Source organism: Manis javanica, chromosome 4, assembly GCF_040802235.1.
Source record: "Manis javanica isolate MJ-LG chromosome 4, MJ_LKY, whole genome shotgun sequence".
NCBI lineage: Eukaryota > Metazoa > Chordata > Mammalia > Pholidota > Manidae > Manis > Manis javanica.
Genome location: NC_133159.1, coordinates 130,159,354 through 130,179,880, shown reverse-complemented (window position 1 = coordinate 130,179,880; position 20,527 = coordinate 130,159,354). Strand labels below are relative to the sequence as shown.

General features: G+C 49.8%; 2 protein-coding genes across 8 annotated transcripts; both read right to left on the bottom strand.

Annotated features, from left to right (window-relative positions):
• Window positions 1-2,747: 2,747 nt before the first annotated feature.
• On the bottom strand, window positions 2,748-13,914 carry PLD2 (phospholipase D2). 6 transcript variants are annotated; one of them, XM_037026943.2, is made up of 27 exons: window positions 13,569-13,914; window positions 13,199-13,391; window positions 12,900-13,008; window positions 12,682-12,812; window positions 12,433-12,575; window positions 11,912-12,017; window positions 11,759-11,824; window positions 11,558-11,616; window positions 11,329-11,421; window positions 11,085-11,237; window positions 10,485-10,634; window positions 8,395-8,478; window positions 8,175-8,253; window positions 7,318-7,428; window positions 6,973-7,143; window positions 6,452-6,670; window positions 6,176-6,328; window positions 5,981-6,094; window positions 5,762-5,866; window positions 5,468-5,556; window positions 5,246-5,359; window positions 5,039-5,088; window positions 4,635-4,769; window positions 4,273-4,426; window positions 3,794-3,908; window positions 3,463-3,543; window positions 2,748-3,058 (listed from the first exon to the last, which is right to left on the bottom strand). In XM_037026943.2, exons 3-27 carry the CDS (start codon window positions 13,006-13,008, stop codon window positions 2,897-2,899), a joined length of 2,946 nt encoding a protein of 981 aa, XP_036882838.1. In that variant the 5' UTR covers window positions 13,199-13,391; window positions 13,569-13,914; the 3' UTR covers window positions 2,748-2,896. The 6 variants fall into 6 exon arrangements, with proteins under 6 accessions (XP_036882838.1, XP_017525938.1, XP_036882839.1 ...); XM_017670449.3 differs by having other exon boundaries at window positions 6,176-6,294; window positions 6,452-6,578; window positions 13,569-13,729; XM_037026944.2 differs by lacking the exon at window positions 13,199-13,391.
• A 3,208-nt stretch (window positions 13,915-17,122) lies between these two features.
• On the bottom strand, window positions 17,123-19,452 carry PSMB6 (proteasome 20S subunit beta 6). 2 transcript variants are annotated; one of them, XM_073234964.1, is made up of 6 exons: window positions 19,295-19,452; window positions 18,805-18,872; window positions 18,060-18,191; window positions 17,815-17,944; window positions 17,464-17,608; window positions 17,123-17,360 (listed from the first exon to the last, which is right to left on the bottom strand). In XM_073234964.1, exons 1-6 carry the CDS (start codon window positions 19,394-19,396, stop codon window positions 17,296-17,298), a joined length of 642 nt encoding a protein of 213 aa, XP_073091065.1. In that variant the 5' UTR covers window positions 19,397-19,452; the 3' UTR covers window positions 17,123-17,295. The 2 variants fall into 2 exon arrangements, with proteins under 2 accessions (XP_073091065.1, XP_017525912.1); XM_017670423.3 differs by having other exon boundaries at window positions 17,123-17,340.
• Window positions 19,453-20,527: the final 1,075 nt, after the last annotated feature.

Here is a 20,527-nt window from a genome sequence, read left to right as displayed (position 1 = left end):
AGTGTTTAATAAAGAAATAATGAATCAATGACTGAGCAAATTAAGGACACAGGGATAGGATAAATGACCACCCAAACCTCAAGTATTGGAGGTGGAGTATGGACACATGGATACATGAGGATTCATTAACCTATTCTCCACTTTTATATGTATGAAATTGTCCATAACAGAAAAGAGACAATTTGGAGAAAGCCCTGGATCAGCATCAAGAAAAGTTAAAATATTAAAAATAAAACAAATTATAGGACCCCTAGGGGATGAATGAACATTTTTGCATAGGCCAAGTCACCCTAAGGGCCTCCCACCCACTTTGGGAGGCTGAATTTATTCTCTTCATCCTGGGTCTAGAGCCAACTCATTCTGATTTCAAACCCACTGCTTCCTTCCCACCCTGTGGTGGCCTCCATTTGAGAAAGCCTAGGACTAATGAGGGGGTGCAGATGGACCAACAGACAGTATGAAGCAGAAGCCCACCTAGCCCCTAGCCCAACCAGGGACAGCTGCTGGTTCCACCCCACTCGGCAGTTAATGAGGTAATGGTCCCCTTAGAGAAAGAGGCACTTGGTGCTGACAATGAGGCTAAATAGCCAAATGCCAGTTAGTATCAGGGGACTGCTGCTTTTCTGTGTGTGTGTTAGAGGGTTGTTGTATGGAAGTGACTCCTTCAGAGGAACACAGAGCTGGACTTAAAGGAGAGGATGGGAGCAAGGCAGCAGCATCCCCTCTCTCCACATCTAGCAGCACACACCTCTTCCAGGAAGCCTTCCTAAATTCCTCACTCTACTCCCCTCCATTTCTTCCTGCTCCTCTGGTCAGTTCTGAAACTCGGGGAATGAAGGGCAAGAACTAGGACTTGTGCTAAACCTTGTCTAATTGCAAAATATTTCAGATATATAAATATATATATATTATAAAAGTTCTTATATACATCACTCAGCTGAAGATGTAAGTCACCAATTGACTTGACAAGTCCTCTCTATATACCACTGTTATCTCATCTCTTTTTTCTCCACCCATCTGGGGAGGTAATACCCTCCTCAATCCTGTGTGTGATATACCATTTATTTTCTCTCTTCCCTCTGGAGCAGCACCATCCAATAAAACTTTGTGTTTATCCCTGGTCCATATATGTGAGCCACTAGCAACAAGTGGTTACTGAGCGTGTGAAATGTGGCTAATTTGAGTCAGGAATTGTTTTAATTATTTGTAATTTTAATTAATTAAAATGTAAATAGCCAAAATGTGACCCGTGGCTACTGTATTGGCCTGTGAAGCTCCACTACATACATGCCTAAGTGCCTAAGTGCCCCATAAGGGTAGAGACTTGGTTGTATTCACTTCTGTAAGTCTAGAACAGTGTCTGCCAAAGAGCAGGTGCTTAATAATGTTTAAATCAATGACTGAATCTTTACAGCAAGTCAGCTATGTATTATTCCCACTTCCCAGTTGGGACTGATGCCAGGGTTCTTGTTCATGGAGTTGAAGAATGAATTTTGCAAATACTCAAAGTAGGAGAGCAAGTGAGAGGCTTTAATTTAGAGATAAAGTGAGAAGACAGAGCTCAGGGACAAGAGAGTCTGTAGTGGTGCATTGTCTAGGGGATTTATAAGCAGAGAGACAAAGAGCTAGGGATGCAGACCCACTAGATGGCCCCTAAAAGTTTATTTTTGAAGAGACACTAAGTTTCTTACCAGTCTTCTGGGTTATTTTGCAAAGTTATTAACAAGAAATTTACTGCTTTGATTCTTTCCCAGATAGGAGCTTCTTGGTCTGGGAGCTTATCAATCAAGACTGCCTGTCCTGCTCCCAAGATGGGCTGAGTTATTGTCTGTTATGTTAAGAAACTTACTTTTTGACTTCTTGGGTTTTAAAATGCAATCTTATCTTTAAGATGGAGTCCTTCCTGTTTTTACTACATTGTTTATGACTGGGCTTGCTTGCCATTATTATGTGCCTAGGTTGCAAATTATTTGATTTAGGGCTGGAGGAAGAAAAGCAGCATCTGGGTAAAGTTAAAGAAAATAAGCTGGGCTTTTTAGCAGGCTAAAGTAAATCTTACAATGGTATGTTCTAACTGACACAATGAAAACATAGGCTATACTGAGATACTTTCTTATCTGGGGGATATTCAAACATTCCAGGCCAAGTTACTCCTGGCTTTTTAGTTTTAATTAATCTCACAGAAGAATGTTTGTATTACTTAAGAGAATTAATGTGACTCTGACTTTCCTTAATTGTTTAATACGGAGTTTTGGTAGGGGTCTTTTTCCAGAGGCCTTCACCCTACTGTCTAAACCCACAGTTCCTGTCTCAGGACCACCAAGGCCCAGAGAAGTGATGTGACCTGACAGGGCCACCTATGTAATAGGTGACAATCCAAGCTCAGTTCTTTCTGACTGAAACCTCTACCCTTAACTACCCAAAGCCTCTCCCTATGTTGTCCCTTGAAAGCAAGAGGCAGCCCTGCAGGCCCTTCTCTGGGTACCTCCCTGCTCTGGAGCTTTGGTCAGCTCCACTGTTCTCCGGATGTCCTGGTTTGTCTCTGCCCTTCCTTCTGCCCAGGCAGCCCTGTGTGAACACCTTCTCCTCCCAGCAACCAGGTGACTGAGCTCCTGAAGCCACAGACAAATAGGGTGGAGATACAGCAGCAGAAAGAAGCAGAGTGGAGAGAAAGTGAAGGGACCTGGTGTGTGCGCAGTGAGGGGTCTGGCTGGACAGGCACTCAGCTCAGCTGAGGAAGAGGCAGACCTTTTCTATGCTTTTATTTATGAAATGCTTACTGAACTGATACAAAATTAGTGTCTGTTGGTAGGTTGGTGGAGGGAGTTAGTGTGCTACCCCCACCCCATACCTCCCGACGGCGGGGAGGTGCAGGGGGCTGAAGCCAGGAGTGGCTTCATCCTTCCCTCCACCTTGGCAGTAATGGGTGGGGAGAGGCCCTGGGGCAGGAAGGGGTTCCAGGACAGCAGGAAGGATGGAGAGATGGAAGGCGCAGGTCAGAGCCTGCTCCTCTAGGAGTACAAATGGCCCCAGGCATCCTGGCAAGAGTGTCGCTTCTCTGTAACAGAGGTTTGAACTGGGCACCATGGAGGATGAGCTTCCTGGGACTCTCTCCTGCCTCCCCGGCCCAGAGTTGGGAGTGTTCTTGTTGGCTGCTTCTCAAGAAAGGGTCCTCTGTGACTTCTCTCGTCCCCTTCAAGGCTGCCTGCCATCCCCATGTCTCAAAGGGCACTGCCCTCAGTCCTCAGGGCTAGGGAGCAGGGAGGCAGGCTCAGTGGAGCCCAGTGGCTGGTGACCTCTAGCAGGCTGGAGCCGCAGCTACGTCCACACTTCTAGGGGCATCACACCCTCCTTGCTACCCAGGGGGGGCAGCAACGACTCATCCTCCAGGAACTTGAGGGGGAAGTGGACCAGGTGGCCCTGGATCTGGGTGAGCTCAGACTGGGCCAGAGGAGGACTGACCATGGCAAGGGGTTCCACAGCCACGTATTCCCGGAGTGCCCGCAGGGAGCGTGTGGCATTGGATGGAAGACAGCGGAAGATCTGTGGTTGGGGGGCACAGAGGCCAATGAGACTTGGAGAGACTCTGGCAAGAGTCCAAGCCCAGCTGGGCTGGATGCCCCCACACCCCATACCATATTCCCCCACACTGACCCTGAGCCACTGAATCCTGTGATATGACCCCAGGCCCTCATCCCCCTTCTAAGAATGACTGTGTGGTGGGGCTTCTCTCCATCTGACCCCAAACAGGATAATCCATGAATTCCCTCTGTCAGCTCCCCTCAGTGCCCACCTGCTCATAGATATTGGCATTGCTCTCAGCTGTGTCTTGCCACAACTGGAAGAAGTCATCACAGACAGGGTCTCGGAGATCCAGGTCTGGCCGGGCACTTGCCCCAAGAATCACACTGCAGGAGAAAGGGGGCCCAACAGGGCCAGACTGAGATCCTTGGGCACCCGAGTACCAGAAAGGTTATATTGTGCCTACTTAGGCAATTCAAAAGAGATGAAATGTTAAGCAGTGAAATACTGTAAATGGAATTTTGTCTCTACTGTAGCAATTATTTTGATGCTTTAAAACACAGACCAAATGATTTAAAAAATATCTCTTATTTTTTTCGGTACTCCTACTTTGTGGGTACCCTAAACTGGATTAGTCTGCCTATTTGAATCCCAGTACTACCTCTAAGCAACTCCTCACACCTGCTCAAAAGGCAGACCTCCCCTTTCCCACCTCTCTCCAACACCTTATAGCACCCCGCCCGGCTCTACCTGAAGCAATGCTTCCGCAAACTCAAGGCAAACCTGCCCGCCTGATAGGCCCCACCGTCCATGAGGGATGGCTCCATCTCTGTGTCCTCGATCAGCACAGCCAGCTCACTGTCCCGCTTCCCCAGCAAGCTCCGGTCATTGATGTTCGCGGAGCCTGGGGTGGGTGCAAGACTCAGGGTGTCTGCCTGAGCCCACGGGGCCTCCCCACCCATCACCCCTACTGGACCACCAACCTGTGAGCAACAGACCTTCTTTGGCCTCCAGCTGCACTCTCCATCACCCCCTCTGCCCCACTGCCCCTGGCAGGTTACTGCTCCACCTCTCCGCACCCTCCTCTCCCGGGGTCCAGATTCCACACTGACCAATGATGACTGTCCGGTCATCTGCAATGAGCATCTTGCTGTGAATATAGATGAGCTCTGAGACTGGATGCCCGGCCAGCTCTCCGTGCGTGCGAAGCCCACAGATGGACATATAGTCCTGCCATGCTGTCCCCACTGTGAGTAAGAGAATGGGGGTAGGAGGGAGTGAGGTGAGAGGTGCCCTCCCTATGTAGATGGAGCCCTGTCCTGTCCTCCTCTCTTCAGAAGCTTGCAGAATCCAGTCTATCTCCTCCCTGCAGTGAAAGACCACCTGTGGTCTCAGGGCAGTGGCCCCAGAAACATTCAAGAATGATAACCTCCTTCCCTCCACCTCCGGGTCCCCAGCTTTCCAATCTCCCCCTCCCCAGGGTCCAGGGCTTGAGTCCCCAGTCCCCAGCACTCACTGGCTGCTTTGAGGCGATGTAGGATTGAATATTCCCCACGGCACAGGGTCCTGGGGGAAAAGAATGGGTGAGGGAGGTAGAGGTTGGGTGGTGGCTCTCAGGAGAGAGATGACCTCAAAAGTCCAGCAGGAAGGGGTTAGGACAGTCAGGATGACGGTGTGGGTGGGATGGGGTCCTGGAGAGGCTGAGTCTGGCTGGGCGGCTCACCTGTAAGTGAAGTGCAGAATGGCCTGGATGGCATTACCGCCACCTGTGGAGATGTCGCCCTCAAAACCTGGGAGCAGGGGCAAAAGCACATAGACTCGGAAGCACTGCCCCTGTCTGGGTAAGGGGATGGAGTCAGGGGCATGACCTGTTCCCAAAGCCCCACCCCTCTGGTTGGGCTTAAAGCACGACCCCAGCCCCCACCCTCCTGCCTCTCCACCTTACTTGTGGGCCTTCAGGATTCTGTCCACAATCTCATCACCCACTTTGTTCAGAACTGTACGCCCATCTGAGCAGCTAATGAAGAACTGATTCTGGGGCAGGGACCAAAGACAGACGTCAGCAGCTGGGCCCCTACCCTCAGCTCCCAGCCACCATCCCCACCCCCAGGCTCCAGGCCCTGGCCCCAGGCTTCTGCAATTTTCCAGGTCCAGGTACACCAGCCCTCAGTGATTGATCCTAAGTCTCTCTCCTGGGATGTCCCCTCCATTCTCTGCCCTGCCCTCACCCCAGGCAGACCTCAATGTAGAGGAAGTGCTGGCTCTCCCTGATGGTGTGCAGGTAGGCATTGAGGATGGAGTTCTCCAAGGTCCCTGCTGACCAGCGGTCCACTGACCGCAAGACCTGGGGGGACAGCAATATGACGTGGTTCCTGGCCCTCTCAGGTCAAGGGCAGTAGTAGGAGCACTGGACTGAAGGGAGGGAGAGGTGCGGGAAGGCTGAAGCCAGGGGCCTCACCTGCACAGTGGCGCACTGCCCCCCTGGGAGCACGAAGGGCAGCTGGTTTGCAGTACTGATGGACTTGGGCAGCAGGAAGGGGTACGTGGGGGTTTTGTATTTAGCCTTGGTAGTCTGAGGGGGAAGGATGGCAGAGTCAGTGGGAGGTGGCAAGCTGCCCCTGGCCCCTCCCAACCTCCAGGAGATAGTGAGCACCTTGGTGAAGTTCCAGCGTTGGATGAAGTGCCGGGCAAGATCTCGGGCAGGTAGGCCATGGACGACCACCCCAATGTCCCGCCATGGCATCCGGGGTGTGGTCTCCCTGTCGATGAAATCTGGGGAGAGGTCAGGGATAGTCTCCTGGGGACACTTGAGGCACAGAGGAGAAGGAGGTGATTACAGCAAAAGTGGCATTATCTACCCGGCTCATCTCAGCCCTGAGTTCTGCCCCTGCTCCCAGCTCTCCAGGGTTTTGGAGGAAGGGACACTCACCCTCAAATGGCCTGTCCAATTGCACCCAGTCCTTAGTGATAAGATTGCTGTAGTCCTTGCCCAGCCAGAAGAGTTGGTTGTGAGAGAGGTCTGGGGTGTCTGGAGAGTCTGAGCATGGGGCGGGGGGCTGTAGGGGGAACACACCCAAGCCAGGGGCAAGGAGAGGTTGTGAGGGCCATACAGAGCCAGGGCCAAAGAGAAGATAGGAACACTGAAAGACTGTGAGACAGAGAGACACAGAGAGACAGAGAGTAAGAATGGAACAGAAGAGTTTAATTCCCTGGCCCTCCCCTTCAGCAGCATTTGATATCCCTAGAGGAACGGGGGTGCATAGTGGGAATGGGGAAGGGACTGGGTCATAGTATCTTCAAAGTGCATTTTTGGGGTCCCAGAAAGGCAGAGAAACTCTGAGTGGGGGCAGCACTTGGAATGCCTGGCAGGGAGTAGAGCTGGGAGCTAGAAAGGGTATGGATTTCGGTTAGTTCAGTTTGGGGGAGCTCAGGAAGGCGTTGAGGGGTTACCTGTGGGGCAGGTGATTTGGGGGAGTCCCCCAGGTCAGTCAGTCGGTAGTGCAGGTCATCCCAGCGTCCATAGGCAAGGTCCAGCCCCCCCAAGAAGGCCACTACTTGGTCCACCACCAGGAGCTTCTCATGATGGGCCCACAGCGTCACCTGGTCTGGGTGGCGCATCACCTGAAGCAGATATGGAGGAGTTCATGAGGGTGGGCTTAGGTGAGAGAAGACAGAGCTGGTGCTGGGAGTCTAGAAAAACAGAAGGATGGGACATTCCAGGAAAGGAAGGGCTAGGGGATGGGAAACGGTGCTGAGCAGTGCTGTAGCATGGGACGGGTCTCAGCCCAGAGTCACCTTTATGTTGGGGTGCAGCAGCATCAGGGCCCTCTTGCTGTAGCCACTGTTGATGCCCAAGGCCAACTCCACTTCCTTGAACAGCAATATAGACACACGCACACCCTCCTCCTGGTGGTGAGGGAGGGAATAAGATCCTAATGCCTCTCAGAATGGCCACGTTCTACCCTTGCAACCTTTCCCCATGCTCAGGATTCCTGTATGTCCCTCTACCCAGCCTGCAGAACCTGGATGCTCTGCCCCTGACACCCTGCTCAGATGCTTGCAGCAAACTTAGTGGTGGGTGAGCACTCATCCATCCACACACCTGCCCACCTATCGTTATCTATCCATCCACCTTCCCAACCATTTGCTCGTCTCCTGTCTACCACCTATCATTCATCCATCTGCCCACCCACCTATCTATTGATTTGCCTTTCCAACCTTGCAACTTTCCATCCATCTCCCTTTCCATCATCTAACCACCCACCCACCTTCCATCACCCATGTCTTTCCTCCCATCCATTAACATCTGTGGATGTCCCCAACACAGCAGACACTGTGCCTTGTATACTGGAATTAGTGATATCAGCTAGTCCAGCGAGATAGACGTGTACGTCCCAGGGAACACAATAAGTATAATGGGTACTGGGAGAGAAGGCTATACCAGGTAGAGGAAGAGCACAAAGAGGGAGGTCTCACTTCTCCCTAGGGAAGAGGAAGAGGTGATGTTTGCCAGACAATGAGCCAGGATGGGTATATTTCCTCCCCCTGCAGCCTCAGATTCCCTACCTTCCCCATGCTGCAGTCCCTTCTAACCCACCTCCACGCAGAGGCAACCCCCACCACCTCGCCTCCAGCCTGACCACTCTCCTCACCGCCTTCTTCTTGAGCATAAGGTCCAGTCTCCAGTCATCTGAATGGGCTGGACGCTTCAGGTAAATCTCAGGACTCAACCTGGAATTCAGGGCAAGGGTGAGGGGCAAGCTAAGCCCAGATGACCAGTCATTCCTCCCCTTCTGCTCCCTCCTCTGACCCATAAACTGATCTGCCCCAGGCCCTATCCTGTCCCTTCTGCCTGGCTTTGCCCCCACTTACCACCAGTCTGTGATGAAAATCTCCTCTTGAGCTCTCAAGATGGCATCTGCCACAGCAGCAAAGTAACCTGCCCCATTCACAAACCTGGGGGGAGGCCAAGCCAAGGAAGTCAGGGAACTCAGAAGCCAGAAAGTTCTGGAGAGTGAAGACCGGAGGACAGTCATGGGTCAGAGGTGACAGCAGGATCAAAGATGAAGAGTGACTAGAGAGGTCAGATGGTATCAGATACAACAAAGGGGGGGATACATTTGCCAGTAGTAGCTAAATAAAAATGAAAGTTACAAAAGATACAATAAACTAAAGAAAATGACTAAAGATTGGGAGGAATAATATATGAAATATAAAGAGAGTTTCAACAAATCAATAAGAAAAGGCTGTATAAGCCAACTGCAAAATAAGCAGTGAATAAAAACTGACAGTTCACAAAGGGGATTAAAATGGTCGGTCACAGGAAAAGATGTTCAGTTTCACTAGTAAACAAGGAAATTGATATTAAGATGAAATAACATTTCTAAAATTCACTACACTAGCAAAAATTAAAACCACTGGTAACAGTATTAGCACATGGGGATGTAAGTATGGTCTTTGACCAAGTATGGTCTATGACTGTGGGAACATACATTGGTCACAGCCTTTTTAGAGGACAATTTGGCAGTATCTATCAGAATATTAAATGCACATATTCCTTAATACCATTAATGCACATAGTAATTCTATGTTTGGGAATACATCCTATTAAATAGGTAGGCAAAGACTGTGTTCACTGCAGCATCACTCATAAGAATGAAAAATGAGAAATAACCTAACTGCCTAATATCTGACACATGTATTACGTGAAAAAATAAGTCATAGAGGAAAGTGCATGATCTCATGTGCATTAAAATAAAAAGTAACACATATGCACGAGAATATGAAAATATGCAGGAAAAGGTCTGGGAGGAGAAACATCAAACTATTGCCAGGGTTACCTCTTGGGGGAGGAATGGGATTGTTGGGGGAGAGTATAGGGAAGAAGGAACGGCTAGGGGTAAAGAGTTGTGCAATGAATGGAAACGTTAACTTTTTACTTCATATGTTTCCATATTGTCTGACTTGTTAATAACTAACAGTCCACTATGATGGTTAAGGGCAGGGTCTTGACCCAGATTGCCTGAATTTGAATCCTAGTTTACAAGGTATGCAACCTGGAGCAAGTTCCTTAATTTCTTACCTCAGTTTTCTCATCTGCAAAATATAGGTAACAACCGTACCTGCCTCATACTGCCTCATAGGTCTACTGTGAAGATTCAGTGAGTTAATACAAGCAAAATATTTGGCACAGTCCCTGGCACATAGTAAGTACTATATAAATATTAGCTACTATTAGTTCTTATGTTGAAAAATAAATCTCAGTACCACTGCCAGGGAAAAAATTCCTTCCACGACTCCCCTCTGCCTATGATAAAGTTCAACTGTCTCAGTTCAGCTTGTGGAGCGCTGATCAGGCCCTGCCGGCTCCCAGCCTCTTCTCTGGTTGCTCCTCCTCAGGCTGTAACAGGTTCCTAAATATACCAGGCTGTTCCTAGCTTCTCTGCATGGACTGTCCTTCTCCATTTCATTGCAAAGGCTTTCTGGAAGCCAGACCTGACATCCCCACGCTGGGGAAGATGCTCCTCCTCGATACTCTCTGTCTACTACCAGCATGGCAAGCTCCCACTGTTTTGTGAGTGAATCACCTACTGGACTGACTGTGTCTTATTCCCACCACTGGACCTGGCACATCAGAGGTGCTTAGAAAATGTTTATTAAATGAATCAATACATCAGAGAGATTGGAAGAGATCATAGAGTACAGAGAGGGTCAGTGTGGTAAGACAGGCTTAAAAAGGTCCCTGACCAGAGATTACCAAGTTTAGGGGTCAGAAAGATCAGAGGGTATTCAGAGATCAGCATTGGTTAAAGAGGTCAGGTGATCAGGGAGATTCGGGAAGTCAAAGGGGAGGGTTATTGAGGTCAGAGGGGTCAGAGGAGATAAAAGAGGATCAAGGACTCAGAGAATACCAAGGGGTAAGAAGGTCACAGACAAGCTCAGAAGGGACATCAGTGTCTCACCACCGGGCCAACGTCCCAGGCCGGGGTGGAGCATAGCTGTCATGCCGGTGCAGCTGTATGAAGTCTTTGCCCGGGCCCTGGGCCAGCTCAGTGATCTCCTGGCCCCACCACCGAGCCTGCCGGTAGCTGCTGCACTTGAGAATCAGGGATCTGGACAGGAACAATGGGAGCACAGTCCTTACCTTCTATACCTCTGGTCTTAACCAGCAACTTCCCTTCTTTAGCTACCATCTCTTTCCGCCTTCTGCCTTTAGTCCCTAATTCATGACCCCACAGAGCAGGGCATACATCTGTCTTATTCACAGTTGGATTCTTGGCACCAGGTATTGTAGGGGGCACTCAGGATTGTTGAGTGAACAAATGAACAAATGAAGTGCCTTTTCTTTTACATTGAGAGTCCCTCCCCCAAGCGTATGCTCAATGCCCTTACCCTGGGCTCAGACTGTAAGAGCAGTCCCAGGCATCTGGCTGGACCAGTTCCCTGAGGGGTGGAAATGCCTTCCTTTCCTACAAAGTCCATGGTCACTTCCACTCAACTCCCTTCAGGGCCTTGGCTGGCTCTTCACTTCTCAGGTGCCTGCTCACACCAAGAGGCCTTACCTGTGGGAAGTGTCGATCCGGACCCCATACTGTGCCTCTGTGCTCCTTTTCCCCACCTGTATTTCAAAGCCAGGGTCGAAGAGCTGAACAAATGAGATGACGCCGGTCTCAAGGCACATGTACAGCAGGAAGGAGTCCTTCACCACCAGCCACCTGGAATGGAAGGGCTCCATCCATTCCTCCTGCCCTTGGGATCTCCTTCCTCACCCCCACCCATACCCAGCTGCTCCATGCCAGGCCTCACCTCTTGGACCAGCGATAACACACTTGGTCTCGGCCACAGCAGGTAAGGCCAGGAACTCGGTGGCCACCTGAGCGCTTCCGGATCACCCCCTCCCTGTGGGGAAAGTCAGGAAGAGATGCCAGATGAGGAATCCAGACCCCCTGCCCACCCTGCACTGCCTTCCCCATTCACAGGTAGGGAGAGATCCAGATGTTTGTAGATGGCTGGGTGAGGGCTTTCAGACACTCACAGTCCTTTGGAGCCAAGGTCTGGGATAAAGGAGAGCTGACTGACTTCCAGGAACTCTGTCTGCAGAGGAAGACAAAGACTCAGAGGAGAGACTCTGGCTTTCAGCTTCTCAGGCTCTACTGGACCTGGTCTTCTGCCCCTTGGGGATCTGATTATACTGTTCCACCTAAAAAGACCCAGGCATCCAGCCCCTAGACCTCACCATAGCATGGTAGTTGCGGTAGAAAGACATGGTCAGGAGGCAGTTGAGGTAATTCTCCAGATATTTCTAAGTAGGGGTGAGAGACAGAGACAGATGGGACCAGAACTATTTGCACACCAAATGCCTACCCAAGGACCTGTTTCCTGGTCGCACCTGTTTGCTGGATGTATGTCTGGTGGAGCCCTCAGGACCTGCTCGGGGTAGAGAGGGCATCTCTCTATTAGCTGCCTCTTGGGCTGGAGGGTAGGCAATAGCAAACCTGTGGAAGGGATGGGGTGAAGGTTAAGGAAGGGCTGGGAGGCTAAAGCACTGGAAACCGGGCTTTGGAGGAGGAGAGGAGGCCTAGAAACTGGCAGCAGCAAGGCGCCTATTCCCCCTGAAAATGGAGACAAGAAAAGGCTGCCAAAGGCATTTTGGGCATCCAGCCCAGGAGAGACACTGGCACAGAACCATGGACAGGACAAGCCCAGTGGGGAAGGTTTCCTGGTAACCGGGGTCAGGGAAGGGGGCTCAGTGGCCAGAATGGGGGGAAGTACCTGGAGGAGGAAAAGCTGTGGCCCGGGGGTGGGACAGGCACCCACCCAAAGGAGTGATGGGGCTGGGCAATGGCAGCACAGGCTGCCCCAGGGTGTGGGGCACCTGTCCTTCAGAGGAAGCAGTCTGGTCCCCCTCACCGAGCCAGAGGGAGCAGACTCATCAAGACTTTGTGTCTCAGGAGGTCCCGATGCAGCTCCTGGAAATGACGGAACTTCTTCTTGGTTGTCCAGGTAAAGTTGCCATGAGTCAAGCGGACAGAATACAGAGTGCAGGTTCCCACCTGGGGGTGTGAGGAACTGAATGGATGTCCCATGGTTGGGTTGCATACAGCCCCTCCTACCTTGGCCAGCCCTCCCTTTACCCCCTCCTGGTGCCAGCCCAGCCACCTTGGATCCACTGGTGTATCTCTCAGTGCCCACCACCTGGGCTGTGACAGGAACCCCAGGAGCAAACACCAAGGGGTGCATTTTCAGAGGCTGAAGGTCATAGACGGCCAGAAAGGGGTGCATCCGATCAGCTAAGAGGAAAGAAAGTGGGAATGTGGTCCCTCAGAGGTCTCAACCCCCTCATGCTCCTCTCCCAGAGGACTGTCCTCCGTGTGTACCTGGGTCCTCTCCCTCCTTAAGAGTGTCCACCTCATCAGGCTCCATCTGTAACTGGCTGGAGTCCAGGTCGCCCCCAGACGGGAAAAGGCTTTCAGGGGTTGCCATCATCTTAGGAATATAGAGAGGTCTCAAGGAGGTGATCTGCCCTGCAGAACCCTGTCCCCCATCCCACCTCCAGGGTCCTCTGCCTCCCACAGGTTCCCCTCTTCCTCCATCTGCCTGGCTTCTTCTGACTCCCCACCTCTCCCTGATGACAACCCCGTCGGTCTGCAACGCCCCCCCCCCCCCCGGAACCCACCGTTATCCTCTATCCCCTGTCGATCCTTCATCCACAATCCCGCAGCCCTGCCTCCCGTCTCGTAACCAGGGCACGGAGGAACACCCGGCCCAGCTTGGATGGCCCCAAACTGGGGCAGAGCAGAAGACGGCAAGGGGCCTCGGGCGGTCGCCGGGGGTCCGGAGCCTCCGGGGCTCAAGCCTCGCCAGGCCAGCTGGGAGAGGGGGTCCGGGCGGGAATGAGGAAGTTCCGTGCTCCCCGCCCGGGAGGAAAACCCCGAAATCTCAGCGCGCAGCTGAGTCAGGAGGCCCCGCAGCCCGGGCCCAAGCCCGACCCCACCCGGCTTCCCGGGCCCGGGAGCTCCGCGGTGCCCCCTCCCCGGCCGCCTCACCCGAGCCGCCCGAGCCGGCGCCAGCGCGGGTTCGCGAGCAGAGGGAGCGGAGCGGAGCCGGAGCGGAGCCCACACCCCAGCAAGCCGGGGCGGGGCCGGGCCGCGGGGCCTGCCTTCGGGGGCGGGACGGCCCCCGGCCTCACCTCCGCAGGATTCTCGTCAGTCCTGTCCCGCCCCCGCGGCCCGCCCCGCCGCCCTGCGCGCGGCTCTTGGCCGGGGGCCGCTCTCTGCGCTGCGGGGCGCGCGGCCCGCTCCGTGCGTCCGGCTGACGCTGTCAGCCAGTCTGTCCGTCGGTCCCGCGCCGTCTGAGTGCGCCCTGCCCCCGCCGCGTGGGCGCTGTACCCTGCGCACTTTCCACCGCTCCCCGCGGGCCCCCCGCCTGTTCCGGCCTCCGGCACTACCTGGGCCCCTGAAGAGACTCGCCTCCGCTGCGGGGACCCTCCGGTACCCCTTTCCTCGGCCGGCTGCGAACCACATCGGGCCTGGCCTCTGGCCAGCAATTGTAGACGGAAAGAATGATAAAAGGCTGGAGCAATGGTGGCTACAAATTCATTGATGGACGCCAAGCTTGCATTCTTTCATCCATTCACTATTGCGCCCTTAGTCCAATAGTGAACAGGACAGTCACGGAACCTGCTCTCCTGGAGCTTACGGGGACGCAGGAAAACTTTCAGGTTATAAAAGACAAATATTCCCATTTTTCCTTTAAAGCAGATTTCTTAATCTCTTTTGATGGACATTTGTGTTGTTTCTAGCTTTTGTCTATTAATAAAGCTCCTATAAACATTCCTGCATAAGTCTTTGAGTGGATGTAAGTTTTTATTTCTCTTGGGTAAAGAGCTCAGAGTATAGTTGCCGGGTCATATAATAAGTGTATGGTAACTTTATAAGAAACTGCCAAACTTTTCCAAATCCTTTTTTAAATAAAATCATTTATCTGATATATATCAGATACATAGTGCAAATACTTCCTCCCAGAATGTGGCTTTTTTTTTAAAATAATGGTGGCTTTGAAGAGCAGAAGTTTTTAATTTTGATTAATTTCTGGTACATAAACTATTAGCAATAGAAATGAATAAAGTGTAAAATGGTGCAACCGCCTTGGCAAACAGTTCCTCATACTGTTAAGCATAGTTACCATATGGCCCAGGAATTCCATACCTAGGTATATACCCAAGAGAATTTAAAACATTAGTCCACACAAAAACTACAAAAATATCCATAATAGTCTTATCCAAACAGTAAAAAGATAGAAACAACCCAATGACTATCAACCGATGACTATCAACATTATGTGGTGTATCCCTATAATAGAATATTATTATTCAGCCATAAAAAGGAATACTGTGCTGATAGATGCTACAACGTGGATGAACCTTGAACCCATTATGCTAAGTGGAAGAAGCCAGACACAAAGGACCACATTTGTATGACTCCATTTTGATGAAATGTCCTGAATAGGAAAATCTAGAGTCAGAAAGTAGACTAGTAGTTGCCAGTAGCTGGAGAGAAAGAGGACAAGGGAGTGACTGCAAATAGGTAGTTTCTTTTGAGGGCAATTAAAATGTCATAAAATTAATTGTTGTGGTTACACAGCTTTGTAAATACAGTAAAAACCACTGGATTGTACTTTAAAAGGGTGAATTTTATGGTATGTGAATTATATCTCAATAAAGCTGTTATTACAAAAGTACATACTGTTAATACACGCAACATGAGTAAATTTCAGAACAATTCTGCTGAAAGAACCCAGACTCAGAAGAGTAATACATGATTCCATTTATATACAGCTCCGAAATAGGCAAAACCAACCTATAGCAATGAAAATCAGATCAATAGTTGCCTGTGGCAAGAGATTGACTGTAAAAGGACACACAAGGGAATTTAGTGACAGAAATGTCCTATATCTTGATTGGGGTGGTAGACAAAAAGTAAACAAGTAAGCCTAATACAAGACAGTGATAAGAGCTGCTATGAAGAAAATTAAATAGGGTAATGTGAGAGCAAGATGGAGGCAGGTGGTATTTCTTAAATTTCAGGTGGTCAAGAAAGGCCTTTCTGATGAGGTGACATTTGAGCTGAGACCTGGATGATGAGTAGCCATGTGAAAATTGCAAAATGCATCAGTGTAGGTTCTGTTTATAACAAACGTACCACTGGTGCAGGATGTTGGTAGCGGGGGAGGCTATCCATATGTAGGGTAGAGGGTAGATGGGAAATGTCTGTATCACTTGCTCAATTGTTGTGAACCTGAAACTGCTCTGAAAATAGTTTATTTAAAAAAAAGAGAATCAGGAAAGAGCAGTCCCAAGCTGAAAAAACAAGTGTAAGTGTAACCCCATTGAAGTTCTAGGAAACAAAAAATGCCACTGACCAATGTCAAGATTGAGGGAACCTGCTGGGTCTTCTAGGCCATGCTAAAGAGCTAGAATATTATTCTATATGGAATGTTAAGACACTAAGTACCTTTAAGCAGGAAAACGACATGATTTAACTTACATTTAGAGATCACTTTGGTTGCTACCTGGGGAGTCTATAGAAGGGTAAGTGTGGAAGCAGCAGCCATATAGGAGGTTGGTGCCATCCTCCAGGCAAGAGATAATGGTGGCCTGGATTAAGACAGTGGTGTGGTGATGGGGAGACATACTTCTAGACACACTTGTGAGCAGTTTTTAGATTGAATGTGGAGTGCAAGAGAGGAATCAGCATTGCCTTGAAGTAGGGAGGACCAGGAGAACAGGTTTTGCAGGAAAATCAAAAGTCCTCTATTGGTTGAGTTTGAGGTACACATGTGGGGTCAGAGAACTTTCTCTGCTCTTCTTCACTTTATCTAGGACCTCCCTGCCTCCTTAGGAGCCCTCTCTTATCTCCTCCAAAACTTCAACGGCAGGATTATACTCTAGGGCAAAGTTTTCAAATGTGGTTCCTCCAGTTCCCTGAATTATGGAGTAAAGAAAAGAAGAGTTAGGCCAAGACTGAGAATATCGATCACTGCTAATGAGCACCACTGAGCTCCTGTAGATCCCTGGCTTGAGTGAGGACAGCCATGGAGGGACCAGAGTCCACTCTCAGACTCCCATCCAAGGGACTGACGACTGACTGATCCTCACACCCTCCCTACAGGAATAGAAGCTTCCAGACCTGGCTTGCAGCACTTCCAGGGGCTGCCCTCTCTCACCCAATATCCATCTTAGGTTCACCTTTCTCTCAAAAGTGAAGGAGTCATCACATTACTGCTCCTGACAGGATGAGGTGAGAGTTGAGTGTGGAGGGAGGGGACCATGAGTCTGGGTTGGAGATCTGAAGTCCTTCTGGCCTTGAGCTAGTAGCTACCCATGTCATTTGTTGGTTGCCTCCACATCAATCACACTATGGTGCCTTAAGGACTTGGATATAGTAGAGGAAAGGAAGTGTGGGACAAAGTGGTCTAGAGAAAGAGATTTGAAAACCACCTCACCAACTCCTTTGGAACTTAAAGCAATGATTTGTACAAACAGGAGTTGGACAGACAAGTTAAGGCTTGAGATCAAGAAAACAACCCCAAAGCACCCAGATTTTCTTTGACAGACTGTTTATTGAATTTTGCATTGGTACAGGGTACCTCTTATTGTATTCTAGAATCCAAGGACTCAGGGAGGTGGTAAAGTGGCAGTGGTGAATTTGGGGATCTGGTCTCCTAAAAGTACCTGCCGCTCTACCCCTGATTCTGCAATGGCTGCCAGACGGATCACCCCTCCACTGGAGCCATCCCGCTCCATGGCCAAAGCGAGAGCTGTAGATAAAAAAAGAGAGTTGTTTAGAGTCAAGTACTGGGATCACTGCAAGGAATGAGGAACATTGGTCTTGCCTGGGTAAGGGGGTTGAAGCTCACAGGCCCCAAAGCCCAAGTTCTCACCATTGGCAGTGAATTGCAGACACTCTTCCTTGGTCATGCCTTCTCGATAGGTGGCATCAACATAGCCATAGATATAGGAACTCCCAGAGCCCCCAATGGCAAAAGACTGCCTTACCATCATACCCCCCATGGGCACTGAGTACACCTGCCAGATGGAGGGAAGAAAAGAGTTATCAGCTGTACCCTCCCCGCAACACATGCACATTCAACCGTTCATTGAGGGATCGGTCTGAGAAGAGTTAAAAGTAAGAACAAGTGAGTTAGAGAACAAGAGAAATAGTAAATGGCTGGGTGGGGAGAGGATCAAAAGCACGGCTCCAGTGCTCTGGAGGTGGGGTGGTGGTATCTGACCTGCCCTCCTTCTTGGGGGTCCCAGCCCGCAATGATGATTCCTGCCATCAGGTCTTCCCGGTATCGGTAACACATCTCCTTAAAAAGGCTGGCTGCTGTGTGCACCAGTGGAGGCTCATTTAGCTCAATGCTAGAGGGTAAGGGGAGTGATAGAGAAGGCAGTGTCAGGAACTGGAAGTCACACCATTTAGCTCCTCAGGTCCCAACATCCTTCAGATATTTGCTCCTCCCCTGCCCACAAGCACCTGTGGAAACCAAGCTGGTAAGTGACAGCATCAGCTACTGCCTGGGTATCAGCTGCTGAGCCTGAGCGGCAGCAGAAAATATGATCATGAATAGGAGTCAACTTGTCAGTCACTCGATTGGCGATGTAGGACCTGCAGGATGGCAAAATAGTGAGGGAAGGGCCCCACTGGTCACCAACCTCCACCCCATTACTATCCATTCCCTCAGCTGCTTCAAACTGAAGCAGGCTGGAGAACAGACTTTGCAAGAATTTCACCAAAGGGTGAGGGAAACTGGGTAGCAGCAGAAATTGGAACAAATCCTTATCTCTAAGGAGGGGAGAAACCTCCCTTCCCACAGCTGTCTGTGGAGGGTAAGGACAGGCTGGCAGGCAGGGAAAGAAGGGAAAGATGGGAAGACCTTTCACATATATCTGCCCTGGGCTCACCCAGCACATAGTTTACAGGGCCCTTCATGAATTTACTCCTGCCCACCTGATCATAACTACATCTGTTTACTATTTAAAGTTTTACTGTAATAACAAAAATAACATAAAATTTAGCATTTTAACTATTTTTGGTGTGCAATGCAGTAGCATTAAGTACATTTACATTGTTGTGCAACCTCCTGTTTTTGACATTCTTAGCTCCCCTCATCTGAACTATTTTTAGTGCTCATACATTTCATTCAGCAAGGCAAGGAAAGAAGGGAAGGAAAGAAGGGAAAGATGGGAGGACCTTTCACATATATCTGCCCTGGGCTCACCCAGTGGTTGTTCTGGAGTCAGCCCCCAGAACCACGCCCCCATCAAACTGTACAGCCATGATAGTGGTCTGGGAAAAAGGAAAAAGCGTTAAGTCTGGGCCTCTCCACATTCTCCGGCATACAAACCTCAATGATCCCTCTACCCAATCTCTAGAGTACTAAAGTCATGCACCACTGACCCATAATCAAATCTCACAGGGGCCTCAACACCCCGCACAACACCAGAATTGCAATCCTCAACCCCCAAAGGCCCATCCTAGCCATAAACTCTCGTCCCGAGAGACTCCAGAATTCCACACTTCAGCCTACCTTCCCCCTCCCACCCCTAAAGACCACACCCTCCAGCATCCTCAGGACACGTCTTCCCCTGCCCTGAGCACATCACAGCCTACCCCCCTCCTCCCCCCACAATTCTCCCAACCCTCTCAGGCTTTATCCTTCCATCGCAACACGCATGTACACATCTCCTGAACCCCGAGTCCCTCCTCACCCCTGTGGAGACTTCTCGGTTTTCCCAGTCGGGGGTTATGGCCTCCGGCCCCCAGGCTAGTGGTGGTCCTACTCCCCGAGCAGCTACTAAGGTGGCCGCCATCTTCCTCCTCTAGTGCTGCCGCGAAGCAACTGTCGTAAAGCATCTGTCACTCTCTCTAGTCGTGCTCTGAGGCCTTCTGGCGGTGAAGCTATGCCGCGGATGACGGCAGAAGGGAGAGGAAATAATGTGGGGAAGGTTCTTTTGCGACAGTGAGCGCTTGATGGCAACGTGGCCTGCGAACACAAAACTCAAAATCAGTTTTCAAGGACTGTGGTTCTTATCGGACTGCGCAAGAATAATGTAGTTGAACCCAGTTGCAGTTCAAAGAGACTTCAAGATAGACTCGAGAGTCTCTGACTTAGTATGACCCACACTTTAGTTTCATTTCCCTTAGGTATATTCCTAGGAGTCTATAGTGGGAGTGAAATTGCTGAGTCATACAGTAACTTGTTCATCATTTTGAGGAACTGGCAGTTGTTTTACACAGCAGCTGTACCATTTCACATTCCTACCAGCTATGTATGGAAAATTCCAATTTCTCCACATCCTCATTAATTGTCATTGTGAATTTTTTATTCTAGCAATCCTGGTGGGTGGGAACTGCTCTCTTGGGTTTTTTGCATTTTCCTAATGATTAGTGATGTTGAGCATATTTTTATGTGCTAAATGACTATTTGTGTACTTTCTTTGGAAAAATGTCTTAACAAGTCTTTGACCATTTTTAAATTGAGCTGTCTTTACCGTTGAGTTGTAAGAATTCTTTTTATAATCTAGATACTAGACCTTTGTCAGATATATGATTTGCAAATATATTCTCCCATTCTATAGATTGTCTTTTCACCTCCTTCATTTCTGTCTTTTGAAGCACAAAAAGTTTAAATTTTAACAAAGTACGGTTTCTTTTCCTTTGGTTGCTTTTGTTTTTGATGTCATATCCAAGACTCTGTTGCCTAATCCAGGCCTAAAGATTCACCTCTGTTTTCTTCCTAGAGTTTTATAGTTTCAGTTCTTATATTTTTAGGTCTATGATCTATTTTGAGTTTGTTTTTGCATATGATATGAAGTAGGGTCCCCAATTCATTTTTTTTCCTGTGGATATATAGTTGTTCCAGCACCATTTTTTGAAAAGAGTATTCTTTCCTTTTTGAATGGTCTTGGCTGCTCTTGTTGAAAATCAGTTGACCATGGTGT

Bases quoted from the DNA above. Each gene is read 5' to 3' on its own strand.
- PLD2 (XM_037026943.2), bottom strand. From the start codon at position 13,008: ATGATGGCAACCCCTGAAAGCCTTTTCCCGTCTGGGGGCGACCTGGAC. The intron at 6,329-6,451 runs GTGAGTGTCCCT...CTGTGCCTCAAG, and splicing joins ATTGGACAGGCCATTTGAGG to TGTCCCCAGGAGACTATCCC. The intron at 3,909-4,272 runs GTAGAGCCGGGC...TTTCTCCTGCAG, and splicing joins TTGCGGAAGCATTGCTTCAG to TGTGATTCTTGGGGCAAGTG.
- PSMB6 (XM_017670423.3), bottom strand. From the start codon at position 19,396: ATGGCGGCCACCTTAGTAGCTGCTCGGGGAGTAGGACCACCACTAGCC. The intron at 17,609-17,814 runs GTCAGATACCAC...TCCATCTGGCAG, and splicing joins ACCCCCAAGAAGGAGGGCAG to GTGTACTCAGTGCCCATGGG. The intron at 17,341-17,463 runs GTGAGAACTTGG...TTTTATCTACAG, and splicing joins TCTGCAATTCACTGCCAATG to CTCTCGCTTTGGCCATGGAG.